Source organism: Athalia rosae, chromosome 1, assembly GCF_917208135.1.
Source record: "Athalia rosae chromosome 1, iyAthRosa1.1, whole genome shotgun sequence".
In the NCBI taxonomy this organism is placed as follows: domain Eukaryota; kingdom Metazoa; phylum Arthropoda; class Insecta; order Hymenoptera; family Athaliidae; genus Athalia; species Athalia rosae.
This window is the reverse complement of record NC_064026.1, coordinates 1059238-1075698: the sequence shown is the minus strand read 5'-3', so window position 1 is coordinate 1075698 and position 16461 is coordinate 1059238. Positions and strand designations below refer to the sequence as shown.

At 36.4% G+C, this 16461-nt stretch overlaps 1 protein-coding gene across 15 annotated transcripts in view; it reads right to left on the bottom strand.

The window, feature by feature from the left end:
• Window positions 1-9303: 9303 nt before the first annotated feature.
• The window catches only part of LOC105693419 (protein unc-13 homolog B), a 171030-nt gene continuing 163872 nt past the window's right edge, over window positions 9304-16461 (bottom strand). For 10 of the 15 annotated variants that reach the window (XM_020856630.2, XM_048654564.1, XM_020856631.2 and 7 more), the window contains 8 exons: window positions 16219-16440; window positions 15702-16154; window positions 15485-15616; window positions 15184-15409; window positions 14186-14329; window positions 12462-12560; window positions 12003-12162; window positions 9304-11332 (listed from right to left, as the gene is read on the bottom strand). In XM_020856630.2, the coding sequence (XP_020712289.2) occupies window positions 11038-11332; window positions 12003-12162; window positions 12462-12560; window positions 14186-14329; window positions 15184-15409; window positions 15485-15616; window positions 15702-16154; window positions 16219-16440 (1731 nt within the window). In that variant the 3' untranslated portion in view covers window positions 9304-11037. The remainder of the gene's footprint in view (window positions 11333-12002; window positions 12163-12461; window positions 12561-14185; window positions 14330-15183; window positions 15410-15484; window positions 15617-15701; window positions 16155-16218; window positions 16441-16461) is intronic. The other 5 variants (XM_020856632.2, XM_048654581.1, XM_020856623.2 and 2 more) reach the window with 1 other exon arrangement.

Genomic DNA, 16461 nt, shown 5'->3' with positions numbered 1-16461 from the left:
CCCCGAACGACCAGTAAGAATCTCACGTTTCATGCGCGAACAAATTGCGATGGCGGGAGGTCCGACACTGGCGCCGTCTTCCCTTGCACTGGAGTCGTCGGGGTTCCAGGTGTCCGCGACGACCCTCCGCTCGAACTGACATTGCCATCTCTCGGCAATTGTTCAAGTACGACCCGTGCCTCCGTATTACTCCGATGGTCAGATACCAATTCGTCGATCGCTCCGAGCAACGACGATCGAACGCGATTTTCAAAAAATGTCGCGCGCTTCCTCTTCGAAGGCGCGACGGATGAGTCATGAGAGAAGACATTGCGCGTGCCACAATTATTTAAAGAAGTTTGAATAATTTTCATCGGCATTGCGAAGATAGTCGGGGTGTAAATTACTCGATTGTCTGCAAAGATTTCCCATTGTCCGTCGAGTGATTCGGTAAAGGAATTTCTTTGCGATTCGCCGACCAAAGAAGATCCGCACGTGCGACGTCTACACCTGTACACTTGCAACGCGAGCTATTCGCGATTCACACAAGAGTCGACTAATAATAATTACAAATGAAAGTCGATTTATAATTTAAGAGCCGCGAAGCACGTAGCTGCGGTATATATCGTAAAAAAAGAAAGCAAAAATTGTATCGCAAATGAAACATATTCGCGGGGTATTCGGTTTCGAGTAAAGTATAAGCGTTCGGATGTATGTATAGATATAAATGATTAATAACACCCGGGGTTAATGACTGGCCAGTTTTTAATATTGTAATCATTGTGCTTTAGAAATGTATTTTCCTTCAATAAATACACAATAAAACTTATGTTGGTAATAAACGATAACTATATATGTTATTATGATAATTCATTATTAACCTTCATACATAATAATAATTTATTATTATGCATTAATAATATTCATTAATAGGTAAATAAAGTGATGTTGGCATGTCTGCGTATAATCCGTACGTCGTACATTACTGCTTTTATTTATTCATTTTTGTTCTTCGAGTTTTTTTTTTCTCTTTCATTATTATTTATTTATTTATTTCTTTTAATAAAATCCATAATAATAATGAAGATTATTACATAATCTTATATCACTTAATCCTATATGCAATATATATCATTTTGTACATTTCAACAAATCGAATATGATTAACGAACGTAATAATATTTCATGTATATATATATTTATTTATTCATTCTTTCGTCATTACTTCGAGGGTTTTTTTTTTTTTCGTCTCTCTAGTTTCTCGCGCTATGTTTTGTAAATCTCGTCGGAAATGAATAATGCCATCCATCGTTTTATCGATACTAACTAATTTCATTATTGTTACGATTATTATCAACATTACTACAATAATGGATGTTCAAATTTGATCAATGATGCGGTGTGGTGCCATAGATCCGATTATCTACGGTGGAATATAATGCTTCATCCGATGTTCAACTTAACGTGATTCACGATCGAACAATGTTTATTTACAAATGAAAGTTTGTTACTTTTCGCTCCACGCGCGCGCTTCATGCAGTCGTTGTGTATATATCGGTAATTAAATGAATTATTCATTATACTTTATCGACTCATCCCGATACACTAAAATTCGTGAATTCTTCGAACCGATTGTCCCGTCTCGTCGAACACGTTCGATATATTTTGAAAATTTGTAATTCACCATTTCGTTTATCGCCATCCTTCATCTGCTCCTTCAAAATTCTACGCCATGCCGGAATAAATGAGCGATTGGTACCGTTAGATACCGCGAATATTATACTCGACGTTATACATTACTATAATTAGTTCCAGTAACCTAAACGTTACACCTACGCATGACTCGCTCTCTATTACATGTTTCATTTTTATACCGCATTCTCAAAAAATGTTTTCCTAAATTTTCATACGGGTATTCGAGTGTCTCATTTTCGTTTCCGTATGCCTCTCCGGGCAATGCGATACGCGAGGAAAAGAATCGTGAAAAAAATCTACGTATCTCAAAAAATAAGAAAAATGAGAAAAATTTCCGCGACGAGGTGTGGAAATGCCGTGTTTGAAACATATACGTATATGGAAGTTGACTTTCATTCGTCGACAACGCGCGTATTATAATATTATACTTTCAGTCGAGTAATGAGCTGAGCTGCTATAACCCTTTTCTCTATATGTATGTAATATACGGTATAAATTCATGTACTTAATTGTTTTATTTGTTTATTCGTTTATTTATTCTTTTTTTTTTCCATTTTCTTTCACGTTTTTATGTCATATATATTTTTTTCTTCGCTTTTCGGAGCGTTACTAATTACGCAAACGTACGCTATACATGTTTCATATACGGACTTTTCATTCGACGTAATATGTTAAATATATACCTATTATATATATAAAGGCCACGTATATGCTTTTATATATATTATGTTAATATATATATATATATATATATATATATATAGGCATTTCAGGTGTATGCCTGAACTATGTAACGTTGATTACAATTCTCAATTTTCGTGTAACGATAATAAGTACATATTGTATATCATTAGCGATTGATAGATGTAAAAAAAAAACGAGAAAATTATTCTAGAGCGCTGAATGACGTTCGTTACTATTCACCGATGTATTTGCAATCACTCTCCAAATATACACGCGATTTGACCTTAATGATGATGATTATGATTGGTATATTCGACGTCGGGTTATTAACTCATCAAATACGAGCACGCGCGTACTTTGCGTGAATTACAAATTTTCATTTTCTTTATTTGAGGTATTACGCGCATCGGCGGAATCGTACATTATTTTACCTTGATATACCCGACCGGCCTTAAAAACTCCGAAGGTGTTTAAATTATTCGAAGATATCTCAAAAACACTTTGTGTATTACGACATGTAATCCGCAATAATTTTAACTCTTTGATTGCCAGGCGAATAATCTCATCTGCGATAAGCTATGCTCGGTGATAATCGAAGATAACGAAGCCAATCGAACGACTGCAATCCGCGCATCGCGAATGGGTGTTAATAATCGTCATGAGGTGTGCTTACGTTATTTGATAATCAGATTTTTCGTTTAAACGATGAACGCATTATTTCATGGTTCTTTTATGTTGTTATTTTTCAATTTCTTTCGTCCATAAATGAAAATGTCTACCTATTTTTATCAAGTCTATGCGCAGATAGAGAAGGTATTTGATCGGAAATATAGATTTTAACAAGTATGATTAGTGCGGGGTACGAGATAATCGTCTATAATATGTAATATACGAGACGGTGGTGATAACGAATTGAACATTCTGGAGATGTCGATGAGAAAGTCACGTTATAATTTTATACGTATAATCGCATGCTAATAGTTGTTCGCACTGTAAATATATATACATATGTATAGCTATCATGAATATATACATACATTTATAACTCGTCTGCTCAATTTCTGTTTCTCTATTTTCTTTTTCTCCTCATATTTCCCAATAAAAAATCACTGAAAAATAATTGCCTAACCGGACAGAGAAAATAACTTGTTCTATTCTCTAACTGTCTTTTTCTTTTTAATTTCTCTTTTTCAAGTTATAATTATATCATTGTTCATAGTATCTTTTTCTTCTCCGCTACATAAATTGCCTGGAATAAATTCAAGCGTACAGGGATTATCCAAATTATATTTTAATAGGAAAATTTTTACCAAAATTTAAAGTAAAACAGTTTTGATCCGCTGATCCGTATTTAAGAGCACCCCTGGGATATGATACATTCGCGCAAAAGTAATTTTAATGTAACCACGATTTTGTATATGGGGCGTGCGTTGCAGCGTACTGTAGTAGTGTAACATACTTATATGAAAGATTCTTCATTTTCTCATTTGTTCATTTTGCCTTTTTCCCGTTTTCGATTCATTTTATTTGTTTCTTTATAACGTGCAACGCGTATATTTACAGGGTTTGTTATACCGAGGAAATAAATGATTGCGGCGGGCGATAATTCGTAATTTTCTGGGTCGTTGGCGTGAACTTTGGAAAAGGATTGAAAAAATAAGATTTTCTCATTTTGCTACAAGCGCGTCCCAATATTTTCGACCCGATGACTCGTTGATTTTTAAACGATTATCGGTACCACGAGATGGAATAGAAAGTGTTAATCGATGAATGACACAGCGTCATATAATTTTATTAATAATGTTAGTTTATAACAACGCACGAATAATTATAATACATTATATGACCGATTAAGATGTACAATATTTTACAGGTGCATATGAATCGATAATGAGTAATTGAAACTGGAGCGCGAATATGAATAGCTATATACGTATGTGTATACGAGTAGATGATTATTGGCGATCGACGAAGATAATCGATGGAGGGGCGATCGATGATTACATGCTCGCACAAGTATAACATTTTACAAGAATGACGGAAAAGTTTTTTTTCATTCATCTATTTTGTTGCTTTAGAGTTTTCGCTGCAGCGTGGTAATCCCTCGTCCCTCGTCCCTTTTGTCCCTTTTTTCGCGCTCTTACTTTTCCCTTGGAGCTAGAAACCGGGATATTAGGATTGCAAGTTGTAAAATTCAGCTAGAAAGCTAGCCCGCTTTGCATTCCATTTGTCTTTTTCTTTCTATTATCGTTCTTCCTTTTTAACGTTCATTTATTACAGGTTCAATATCGCGTTTCAACGTTCAGATAGGTCTATCTAATCTATCTAAACTTAATAGTTATATATTTTGTGTCACTCTTCAATCATTTCGTCTATTTATTTATTCATTTATTTATATACCTATTTGTAATAAGATGTAAATATGTAATGATATGAAACGCGGTACAATGATCAACGGTGATATATTATTATATTTCGACATTTTTTTTTTGCCTCCCTTCCTTCCTTTTTAATTTAAAATTGTTTCTTTTTTAGCTAATCGATTGGTAAGTTGATTTTTATTAATCGTATCATATATTTAATTGCAATTCTTCACGTTTGCAGGCTACCTAGCTACCGTGGCTAGAATCGAGCACACTATTCTCCCTCCCTTGACTTTTTAGCATTTTTTCTTATTCCTCGTCCCTTCCGTACGTAAATTTTATTTATAGTATTCATATTATATGACGTAACAAAACAGTTTTCCACTCTTGTATTTTTTTTTTTTTTTTCATTTTTGTTTTATTTCATTTCTTTCATTTTCATGTGTCTCTGATTACACTTATTATTTGTTGCACGTTATTATTATCGTTAATATTTAATATGTATATGAATACGAGGTGTGGCGATTAGGTATACTCCTGACTATATACCATCATCTTTAAAACGATCACTTGAAATACCTACCTAGTTAACATTGTTTTACAACTTGTCTATCGATTCATGCGGCCTCCGGATTTTGTTTCAATTCTAAAGTCATATGCAATGAATGTGATCAACGCGACCGGTGATATGGCTAATATGATAAAAATGATCGTACGAGTAGGACTCGGATGATATCTTATGTGTTCTACGTGTGTCTAACGATATAATGTACGATTGCATACGGCGATAACTGTGGTTCGTTGATACTTTTAACTTCGAGTCTAACTTACAGAAATTTATTACAAGTCAATCGATTGATCGGTGTATGGTCAGTCGGAGCAGCCCCTTATATCCGGTCACGACGCGGTGTCCATTTCTCTTGGGTAATATAGCTTTGTAATTTGTAAAACCAAGACCCCGAATTTTTACTCGTAAAAATTACACACTTTCCCGTCAAGCCGCAGTTGCACCCAAATTGAAATAAGTGATATGACGTACAGGTGCGATACATATGGTATACGTGTATGTGAATACGAGTGTGAATAACTACGAAATTACCACTAAAATGAATGTAATGAAATTTTCGTGAATTAGGTGAGTGGAATTTGAAACGAACGATGACGATCGACGATTAGATATTTTCCCGTTTCTTTTGCAAATTTTGTTTTTCCTCCTAACCTAACCTAACCTAACCTAACCTAACCTAACCTAACCTAACCTTGCCTCCTCAAAGTTATCAATTAATGTGCGTGTTTGACTGATCGGTAACACAGTAGATGAATATTACCGTATTTGTAATGCCGTTGTGAAAAACGGGAGGCTGCAAATCGGTGATACTTTACTTTTCTCGCAATATAATACCTACACATTCTTTTTATTCATTTATTAATTTTCTGTTTTTTCAACAAATTTGAATAACAATGATATCATCACACTGTGATTTGTTATAATGATTTCTTTTCTTTTATACACAAACATCTCGCAGTCGATCATCGCATCATACGCACAATTATAGTAGTTATAATTTTACATGATTCCTTGCAAATGTACGCTATATTATCGTTAATGTTATATTATTACTGTCATTATTATTACTATTCTTATTATATTCATATTCGAATGTATGTTGTATGCATGATGTGGTACGCGTACGGTACATACCTATCCGTATATACCGATTAATGATATATTCATATATTACGAATGATGTATACAGTAATAATAATGTATGATTGGATCAATTATTATTATAATTATTGTTATTATTACATTTTTAATTTATACGAAACACAACACAAACACCCCGTCATTTATATGTATATATTTATTAGGTACGTAATACACGCGAATTTCATATTATACGAATTTCAAGCATAGTATTGTCAACAGTTGTGTATTATTTATTTAAACCATTTTTTTACAATTGTTTCTGATTTTTTTTTTTCCAATATTCCTCAATATTCCTCGAACCATTTTCCTCCTTTTTCAATGTACGCTGGTCATATCTCTGATTTCCAACACGCGCGCGCTATCGGTGCGGTGACGTTATAAAATTCTCATCTATCGTTGCCTCGTCCTTGTAAAAAAGTTTGAAATGTGGCGTTTGCAAAGTGGATTAAATTTAAAGCGATGATTTGTTACGTTCAACAAAAAATGTCGAGGGTATACCCGATTCGTGGTCATGTAATTTTAGTCACCGAATTAAGGGCGCGTGAAAATTCTCATTGCAGTTATTTATTCGTTATTTCTTTCTTCCCATTCATTATTCAAATCGGGATGATTATTCTCGGTTTTATTTTCGCGTTATTGCAATTATATTATAATTACACGTTGAAGTTCCAATAACCGAAACTTTGTGGACGTTGATATATACGTACGGAGATTTTTTATTTATAACGTATATTTTTCGTTTAATTTTAATATAGAAATCGTAGTTAGTTATAATAGTTATTACAGTGTTATAGTTGTAGTATAAGTATAGTATCGTAGTTATACGTATATTTATTTTTATAAAGGTAAGTATTAGTTATTGTGTTTTTTTTTTTTTTAATTTTTTTTCAAGAGAAAAATACCGTTGCTATTGGGAAAATATGATTTTTAAAGGGTAATTATTATCACAGAATACACGAGATATTATTTCAAGCTTACAGGACATTAAATCCGAGCGGAGATATACAATATAATATAGATAAGGAAAAATACCGAAAGAATTTTGTCAAGTATTAAGTAGTATAATATGTATACTGCAGCTGATGCGATCATTAATTATTACTATTTTATAGATATTACCGTAGATAATATTGTACAGAACTTTATAATGTCTCAAATTTGCAGACGATATCGCGCGATTGTTTTCCAATTTTTATTCAAATAACCTTGCAGGGGCGGGGGGGGGGGGGGGGGGGGGGGGGTATAAGGCTGAAGTCGCCAGCTTTTTCTCATTTTATTTATATAATCATAGGTATGTACGTCGTTTAATAATAATGCTTAATATATTTGTAGGCAGCGAAGAAAATACGGACACCATTTTGTAAACGAAGATCGCGCGCAACGGCTTGTCTTGGATCTCTATTTTATTCTTTTCTTTTATTCATTTGTCCAAATCTACATCCTAAATGATTTACCAAGTCCACTGCGAAAGATTTAGTGATTTTTCCTTACGCATTTTATATTGAAGTATACGCGTCGAAAGACAATTCTCATTCATGTCATTACCTCCGGTACCTTCTCTTCGTCACCTCTGAAAAAACTGAAAACTGAAACTTTCAATGAGGAGTTTCAATAATTGGGTTACTCGAGTAATTGGTTTCCATCTCTCAAATTTCTCACGCAATCAAGCGTCGTTGCCTCAAATTATTTCATAATAATCTATTGCCGAATAACAATGGATTTCATTTAATTAATAATTTTGAACCTAATTTTTTGTTCTTTGCATTTCGAATTTGTCATACGTATCAGGCTCGTTTTTTTTAGAGAGTATGCTCGTCGGAATGTAACACAAACGTTGGGTAGGTACTTATTATCTATTTTTCCATCTATCTATAACTTTGAATTCTGCTTTTTTTATGGTTTCACTAGTCGGTATCATATCTATACGAATTTACGGATTAGTAAAAATCTACATACTATATAAGAGAGCGGCGTACCTAATGATTAGCGCGGACTTTTTATAGAAAAAAAGAGAAACCAACAACATTTTGTAATTGTGTTTAATTGTATTTTGTATTGCCGGGCACTCGTGGTAGAGTGAAGAGTAGATCGGGATCTTTTATTATATTTTTGTTCTCATCTTTCATGTTTTATCTGTTACGTTTGAATTGAAACACGATTCTGTGGTTTTTGGGCGCGCACTTCGCTGTGTTGATTCCGTACATCGTTGTGAAAAACCAGCGAAAGCAACTTAGCACGAAGCAAACGAATACCTTTCATTGCCTTTCCTATAAATCATTTTCTTCCAAGGCGCGTAATCTCCGTTAGATGGAAATTATTATTGAATTTTAATTATTATCAATAATTCATGATTATTTTCATTTCTCCAACTCGAAACGCCAACTTATCTTGTTCAAAGCAAATACTACAACCTTCAAACGATCATTTACGCTCAAACGAGAATTCGTTTGCTATTTTAATCGCCTTCGACTAAAAAGTAAGGTCATTCAATGCTAATTTGCTTTGCACGGTATGTTCATTTCGCATCTTATAACGTATGTCACTTTAGGTTTGAACTAGAGATTTCTGGTACCGCTGCGGAATGGCGTTCAAATTTCGCCAAGCGCGCGCCGGATTTTAGAATTTTATTTCCGTTCAATCAATGCTACAAAATTGGTAGCCATTCAAGATATTCGACACATTCAGACCTTAATTACATTTATATTATAAAGAACGTATAGATACATGTATGCATAAATAGTATTCATATTTTACACTTTATTAAGAGTGCCTATAATTAATATAGTATTATTATTATTATTAAAAATTAATAATATTATTGTTATTATTGAATAGTCAATGAATTAATTAATTATTAGTATTATTTTCTTATTATTTCTGATTATATTATTTGTTAATAATAATATTATTCCATGTTATTCATGATAATGTTTTTGGTTTTTTCATTAATTTTTAATTTCTTTAAATTCATTATCATATAGTAATTATATTTATTCCTAGCGACGCGTCACGTTAAACGGAGCGTGACGCGCGTCTTTTGGTCGTCCTCAATGCTACCTTAAATCTTACTAGAAAAACCAACTGAAAATGAGGGTGAAGAAAAAACTAATTATTCAATAATTGTAATATTAATGATAAAAAATATAAAGAAAACAGAGTTCGTCGACAATTTCAAAGTACGTACGATGAATTGTCTGCCGAGCCAACGAACGAATCAGTTTTTACATGTACTCGTAGAGTTCGGTTTTCTTTTTTTCTGTTTCTTTTCAATTTTCAACTAGACTCTGAATTTCTTTCTCTCTTAGAATTCTTAGTTTTATTTGCCATACCGTAATTTGCATGTAGTTCATCTCATTTTCTTCCCTTAACCCCGTCGAAGGGTTTTTATACGTATATTCTTAGTTATTGTTTTCGTATTTGTGTGCTTGGACATAGTATAACTTTGTTCAATATATTATCGGCTTAATTTTCCCACGCACTAGAAATTATATTATTATTCAGTCCGTATAGTACGTGGTGGGTTCCATGTTTTTTCTGGCTATTAATACACTTTTTTTAATTTACTTTTAATCTGGTCTTTTTTTTCATTTTTTTTAATCAGTTTATTTAACTTAGATACGAATATATGATTAATATTGCGTACTGGCAGCACAGTTTTCACGATCGGGATTCAATTTTTATTTTCGACCCCTCGAGCTCCGCCGTTTCACTTGTTATAATTTCTATCTAAGCAGTTCATTTGGTAGCTCTCATCTCAACGCTGAAGTCACGACCCAGAATCCTTCATTTTTGGCAATGACAGTCTTACGGTTTTTTCTCAGGGTTTTCCTCTCTCGGATGGAGAGCATTGATTTGTTTTTCGTACGTGTCCAATTCAATCCCATGCCCAATTTAGGATTCAGCGCTGCTCTCTAGGAACGTAGACGGCGTTTGCTCTAACATTTGGTTTAAAACTTTGAAATTGGTCCTTGCAAAGAAATTCTCTTCACGGTGTCGCAATGACGGAGGTCGTCTTCTTATTACGTCGGAGGGGTTGAAATTCGACGCGTTGAGGTAATGCGTTGCCGGTTTCATTCAGAAATCAACAAACGAATCCTCGTCGTCTTTGTCGTGGTGGTATTTAAAAATTTATTTAAACTCGAGAGCGAAACTTAACTTTTATTTATATATATAAAACCTGGAACCTAATTCCTTTGTCTTCTTTGTACAAATGCGTATACAGTAAATAACCAGTTTTACGATGACGATGTTCATAATTCTTCAAGATCGATCAATCTCGTCTTCGTCGAATGATTAAAGGCTCCCATCCCTGTAACGAGGTAGTTGATCGAGGCAATTTAGCTCGAATTTTATGCATCGATTTGAGGATGTCATCCTCTGTAATGCTCTTTGTTTTATATTTTTTCTTTTTTTGTCTTATCATCTCTTTTATTTATCACGGTGATTTCTGACGAGATCGCGTCCTCCCATATACATATGATCTGCAGAGTCATCGCTGAACATGTAAAGGCTGCATTCGAATGAGAAATTCACTCCGAGCTCTTTCGAAGCTCAAAGAATGAATTGAACGGTGATGTATTATTATTACCATCAATTTTCACCGCCTCAAGTTGGATTTGGCATGGGATTTTCTTGCCTAATATCGCTCTTGAGTTTAACGAACTCCTTGGCAACTTCGTCGTTGTTCCTCTGAGATAATATTCTTAGTATCGTCCATCCTGTTTCGTCCATGTGGATGCGTTTGCCCAGGGACAACCAGCACGCGCAGGATCCCTGATCAACGATATCCTTGAGCTGCATAACCGCCACTCCCACCAATCGATCTTCACGCGCGAAGCAATAATCTTTGACGCATATGTGAAGTTCAAAGAAATCCAGTTGCTCCTCGTTTCCAATTATACTGCAACATTCGTAAAGTCAAATGAACAATGCTGTCAAAGGTCAACGCACGTCGCGCGTACAAAAAAAAAAGAGAGCCAAAAAAATGATTACACTTGATACGCAATCAGGACAGTTTTCAGAGAATATTTACATACTAGACGCAACGGCCGCGGGTGGTACACCAGATTCTACAGACTAAGTACCATCCCCTCTTGATGTGCACTTCACAAATGAATGCGCATTGTCTAACGAGGATGCGATGAATACGACGACCTCGTTCTTTTCTAATGGTTATTCGTTTTCCGTTAAATTTCATTGAGCGTTAAAATCAGTGTAACCAATTTTTCATCCTCTTCCATCGACCTATAAATTGTACGCAAAAAACTACGAGTTTTGCTTCGAATCCGACTCTAAATCTCATCTGTGAAACTTCGCTTGACTTCTGAGTTGGAGCACCGTCGGCAAAAGTTTAATTAATTTTTTTTCTCACTTTCGATTTGGAATATCTAATATTTGGACCCATGTTTCTGAGTTCAACAAATGTATTCCACGGTTCGAAGAGTCAGAGAGTTTTGATCCTGAATTTCTTTAGCAAGATTCTCAATCGGGAATCCACTGAACCGATTAGTTTTACTTTGGCTTGTCAGTTGAATATCGTCGAGGCATAATTGTCAATATTGTCAACTTACAAGTGGAACGTGTCGTTAAACTTGGGCGACCAATTGTTGCCCTTTGATTTCGTCGCGTGCTTTCTCTTCTTATCAGCCAGATGTGGGCCGATTAAATTCACTTCGACGAACGGCCGGAACCCGGTGGCCATGGGCCATTTCAAGTCATTTGCGGCAACCACTGAAACAGCGAAAGAATTTTGAAAAAGCCGAGAAACATTTTCATCGAAAAATAAATTTTTCCTTCAAACCCGGGGCATCTCCGATGTGCAGACGTTTTCAGCAAAGAATTGGAACAATATATTATAACGATTCGGATAAAAGTTCTCATACCTTTCCCTGCGGGAGTTTGGTGAAGGTAACGAAAGAATGTGAAGAACTAACTAAAAACTTCGAAATGTCTCTGGATAGAGCTAAAGAGTTGTTTCGGAAAAGTCTACCGGGTCTTTCAAGCTAAAATAAAAGTTTGGTAGGACGTACCTTTTACGGTGACCTTGTGCTCGCCGGTCCCTGGATGGGTAAAGAGGTCGACTTGGATGCTAACTTCTCCCACAGAACCTTCGTCAGATCCGGTAGTATCTGAAATATTCAATACATATATTAGAAAAAAATGGCCATTTCGTGTCATTCTGCAAGCTCAGCGAATCCCAAGGGACTAAAGGTCTAGTAGGTTTCGTTCTTCTCTTTGGCCTCCGAGCTTATAGAAATGAGCCAAAATTTGGAGTCCCCTGTCTCTGTGTTCTGAGCACCGAAGGGAAGAGCGACCATTTACTTGCAGCTGCTACATGTTTAAAAAATTCCTCTAAACTATTATTTTTTTTTTTTTCTAATCCTAGAGCAAACCTCATGCTCTACATTTAATCTTGTGTATATTGTGCAGCGTTTATTGTTTGAACAGCATTGTGTAATAAAAAATGGTATAATAATAAGCATCGTCTTCCTATAACTATGAGCAATAATTCCTTCTGCGGATAATCATAGAAAATTACTGGAGGCTTGGTCGAGTATCTACGATAAAAAGTCCCGTAGGAATTATCGTGCTGAAAAATAAAATTACCGTTTGCTTACAAAATGTGGATTTGTGGATGTGTATGGTGAGTGGAATTATGACCGACTTAGAATTTGTTCTGCTTCAAGTGTATGTACAATATTCTATGATAGTCGAGATCGGTTCGGAAGTTTACAAGCTCGGCTGCAGGATGGTTATAAATCGTTGGAGGATTGTGGAGTGGCTAATCAGCGGCACCTAGCAACGTAATTATCGAGACGTCCTTGAAATTTTCAAGCACCGCGAGATTTACATTTCATTATTTTTTAGTTTCCTCGTGAGAAAGTAAGTGAAGATAAGAAATGGAGAAACATATGAAAATTCGAACTTGGAGTCGAGGCTGTTGTGATTTAGGAGGTCGAATGCGATTTTCTGATATCTCGTTCTCTTTGGTCTGCGGTTCGACCAAACTTTATTTGTACTACTGTGAATACGATTATTGACTTTATGACGATTGCTGACTTTCACCGGTTCGGTTCGCACCATAAAATCTCTACGTTGAAATAGACTCCGCGGGGAGTGAGTTTTACGCATTTGCCCAAACTTGAATGACTATAAACGAATGCGATAACAGGGGTACGAGCTGTGTTAGGGTCGTTCGGAGCTGCCCGTGGCGTAAAAACCTTATAACTATATTCGATCAGGTCCATTTATCCATCCGTTCATCTGTACATAGTAGCGTATAGTATGAAATTATTTTTTTGGTAATTCAATCATCGGATCACTCTCTCGGTTTGACCCCCCGAAGGCGTGGATCGAACCGTTATTGAACTTGCTAAAAAAACATGGATAGTACGATTGTTATACAAAATCAATTAATTTTGAAACAGCAAACAGCACCCTGCACGGTACGGATCCTAGGGCAGGTAGATTGCACGGCTTCCTACCTCGTATACCGAATTCCTACTACTCTTCTGATACTCTATTGGTTCTACGATAGTTGCACGGGTAAATAATCATATCGGGCGGACGGGAATATCCGGGCTCGAATATCAGCGTGACCCTATTCACTCGATGGTATGAAAATAGCAATTATTCAAATCGAAGGACGTCTCGATTTTAGATGCAATTTCTACGAGCTACAATAGTGTTTGATATCCCAAGCGGAATATCATCAGCTAGCTGGCGATCCTGGTCTAAGGTGGCAACAAGGTACCTTGGCGGCTCTCTCTTCGAAGCGGAGGTTTTCGCTGGCGAAGAGGTTCTTCTAGACCCTCCATGCCCTCCCCGGGGTCGCTTTCGTCACCCCTGTCGCTGCTCATCGACCGCTGACGTAACGTCGTCTTGTCATTCAGCGGCACTGTGTTTTCACCACACAACACATTCATGGATGACGTAGCGATAAAAGTGTTTAAGAATATGAAAACAATGGTCTTTTGTATTTTTTTGTGTCATGTATAAATAAAAGTGCATGTAGTGTTTACTTCGGTGTAACGGGTTGGTAATTTTTCGTTGTTGGTATCATCGCCGCTGCCCGATTATCCCATTAATGGATTATAGTACGACTGAAGTGAAAAACTTTGACCCAATAATCGAAGGGACGCAGAATAGTCTGAGTGTACTTAAAATTTAATCAGTAAAGTCAGGGTAATAATTTCACAGGAATGAGAAAGTTTTATTTTGCCTGATGCTTGTCTGGTAAGCATTAGCAGAGTTAAACGAGTTTTCATCATTTTTGAAGTTTCGCTGGTCGTTGTACAGCGGAAAACGGACTTAATTGTTTTATTTGTAGTGATATTTATTTCCGCCATTTATTTCCGGACTAATTTACGTTTCTTTCAGCCATCTCATAAATTAGAACGTAATAAATTCGGAACGTATTAATTTATGGGAAGTAATTCGTCAATTTATGCGAAATTGGTCTCTTCGATTTTCTTCACAGTCACTTGATGCAGTAAAAAAGGGAAAAATTTAAGCCGAAGCTTCCCGGTGTCAAGCGGGATAATTGACGGCTTGAAGCATCGTTCCGCGTGCAATATTTTTTACTTTATTTTTGGTCCACGTAGCGCGCTTCATATTAAAATGAAAGCCAATATCGCCCCGGGAAGTAAAAAGTAACAACAACGTCGAAATGAATCGCGAATTTCAATCTTCTTTTTCTACTGAAACGTAGGGACAATATTTTACCCATCATTATATTTGAAAGAAGCTTACCTTCGTTGACTTGGGAAGTAACGAAGGTCTTGATCAAGGTATCCGTCGTTTGCGTGTACAAGCTGAGAGCGTAGCGGAGACTTTGTAGCTCGGGTGACTTTTCGAGGAAGTTCTTTTTCAGTCCGTTACCCCCTGCGTGGAAATACTGCTTTATGGTGTCCAGAGCAACGTCCAATACGGCGCACTGTTTCGGCGACAAATTCTTCTCCACTTCTTTTGATATGTCCTGGAAAACGAAAAATCGTGGCCGTTCAGCTACGTCCGTGTATCAGTTTTATTCCAAACGGAATTTCGTACGAACCATAACTCCGCTGAGAGCATTTTTCACGTCCGGTTTACCCGCTATGTGATTCTTGAAGAGTCTCGACATGTCCTCGATCTTCGCGTTGGCAGCCAAATTCTTCGCGTTGTCGGTCAAGTTTTTGAACATCATCTGAAAAATTAAATCGAACAAAAGCCATGCATTTCAAGCTTTTCGTGAACAATGATTTTTAAATTTTCTCCAAAGATGTACGTACGCTCTTGTCGGTCATAGGTGGAAGAACAACGGTCTTTTCGAGGATTCTCATAACGATTTTCCAGAGTTCCTTCAGTAACCTTTTCAACACAGTTTTCTCACAAGATTGGGCGTAAAGCGAAAGACTTCCGTCCAAAAGAACCATAAGCGGCCTTAGAACATCGTCTGCTTCAACCGCGACAGCGTTTCTTTGGGCCGGCTGTGTCAGGGTTACCTGTCCACCACCTTTAATAGCGAGTAGAAGGTCACCGAGTTCTCTCACGGAAACCGTTATCCTTGGTTCCAAACTCTTGGCGAATAGCATGGCGAGATCGTCAAGAGCTCCGTTCAGCTGTTGTTGCAGTTCTTTCAGGATATTGGCAGCGTCTTCTTCTAACTTTTCGCCTCCCATAGATTCGAACATTTTTTCTAACTGGACCCTGAGTTGTTGGATGTTGTTCATGAGGATACAGGCCTGGGGGTGGAAAAAATGTTCGTTAGGTATCGGATTTCGCGATGACGATTACCGAAGCACTTACTATTCTCTCCTCCTTCAAGTGACTCGGGAATTCCTTCTTCACGATGTCAGCGTAGGCGACCAATACCTTGACGATTGTTTTCGCGAACCTTTTCATGTACCTTTTCCAGATCTCCGGATCGGGACATTCCAATTTCGAAACAACGTCGAAGCATTGAGTCAACTGTGTGAACACGTCTACGACGGAACAACTGAACAAAGCGTGTTCGCTGCTTCTTTGGAACTGTAATAGAAAAAAAAATTG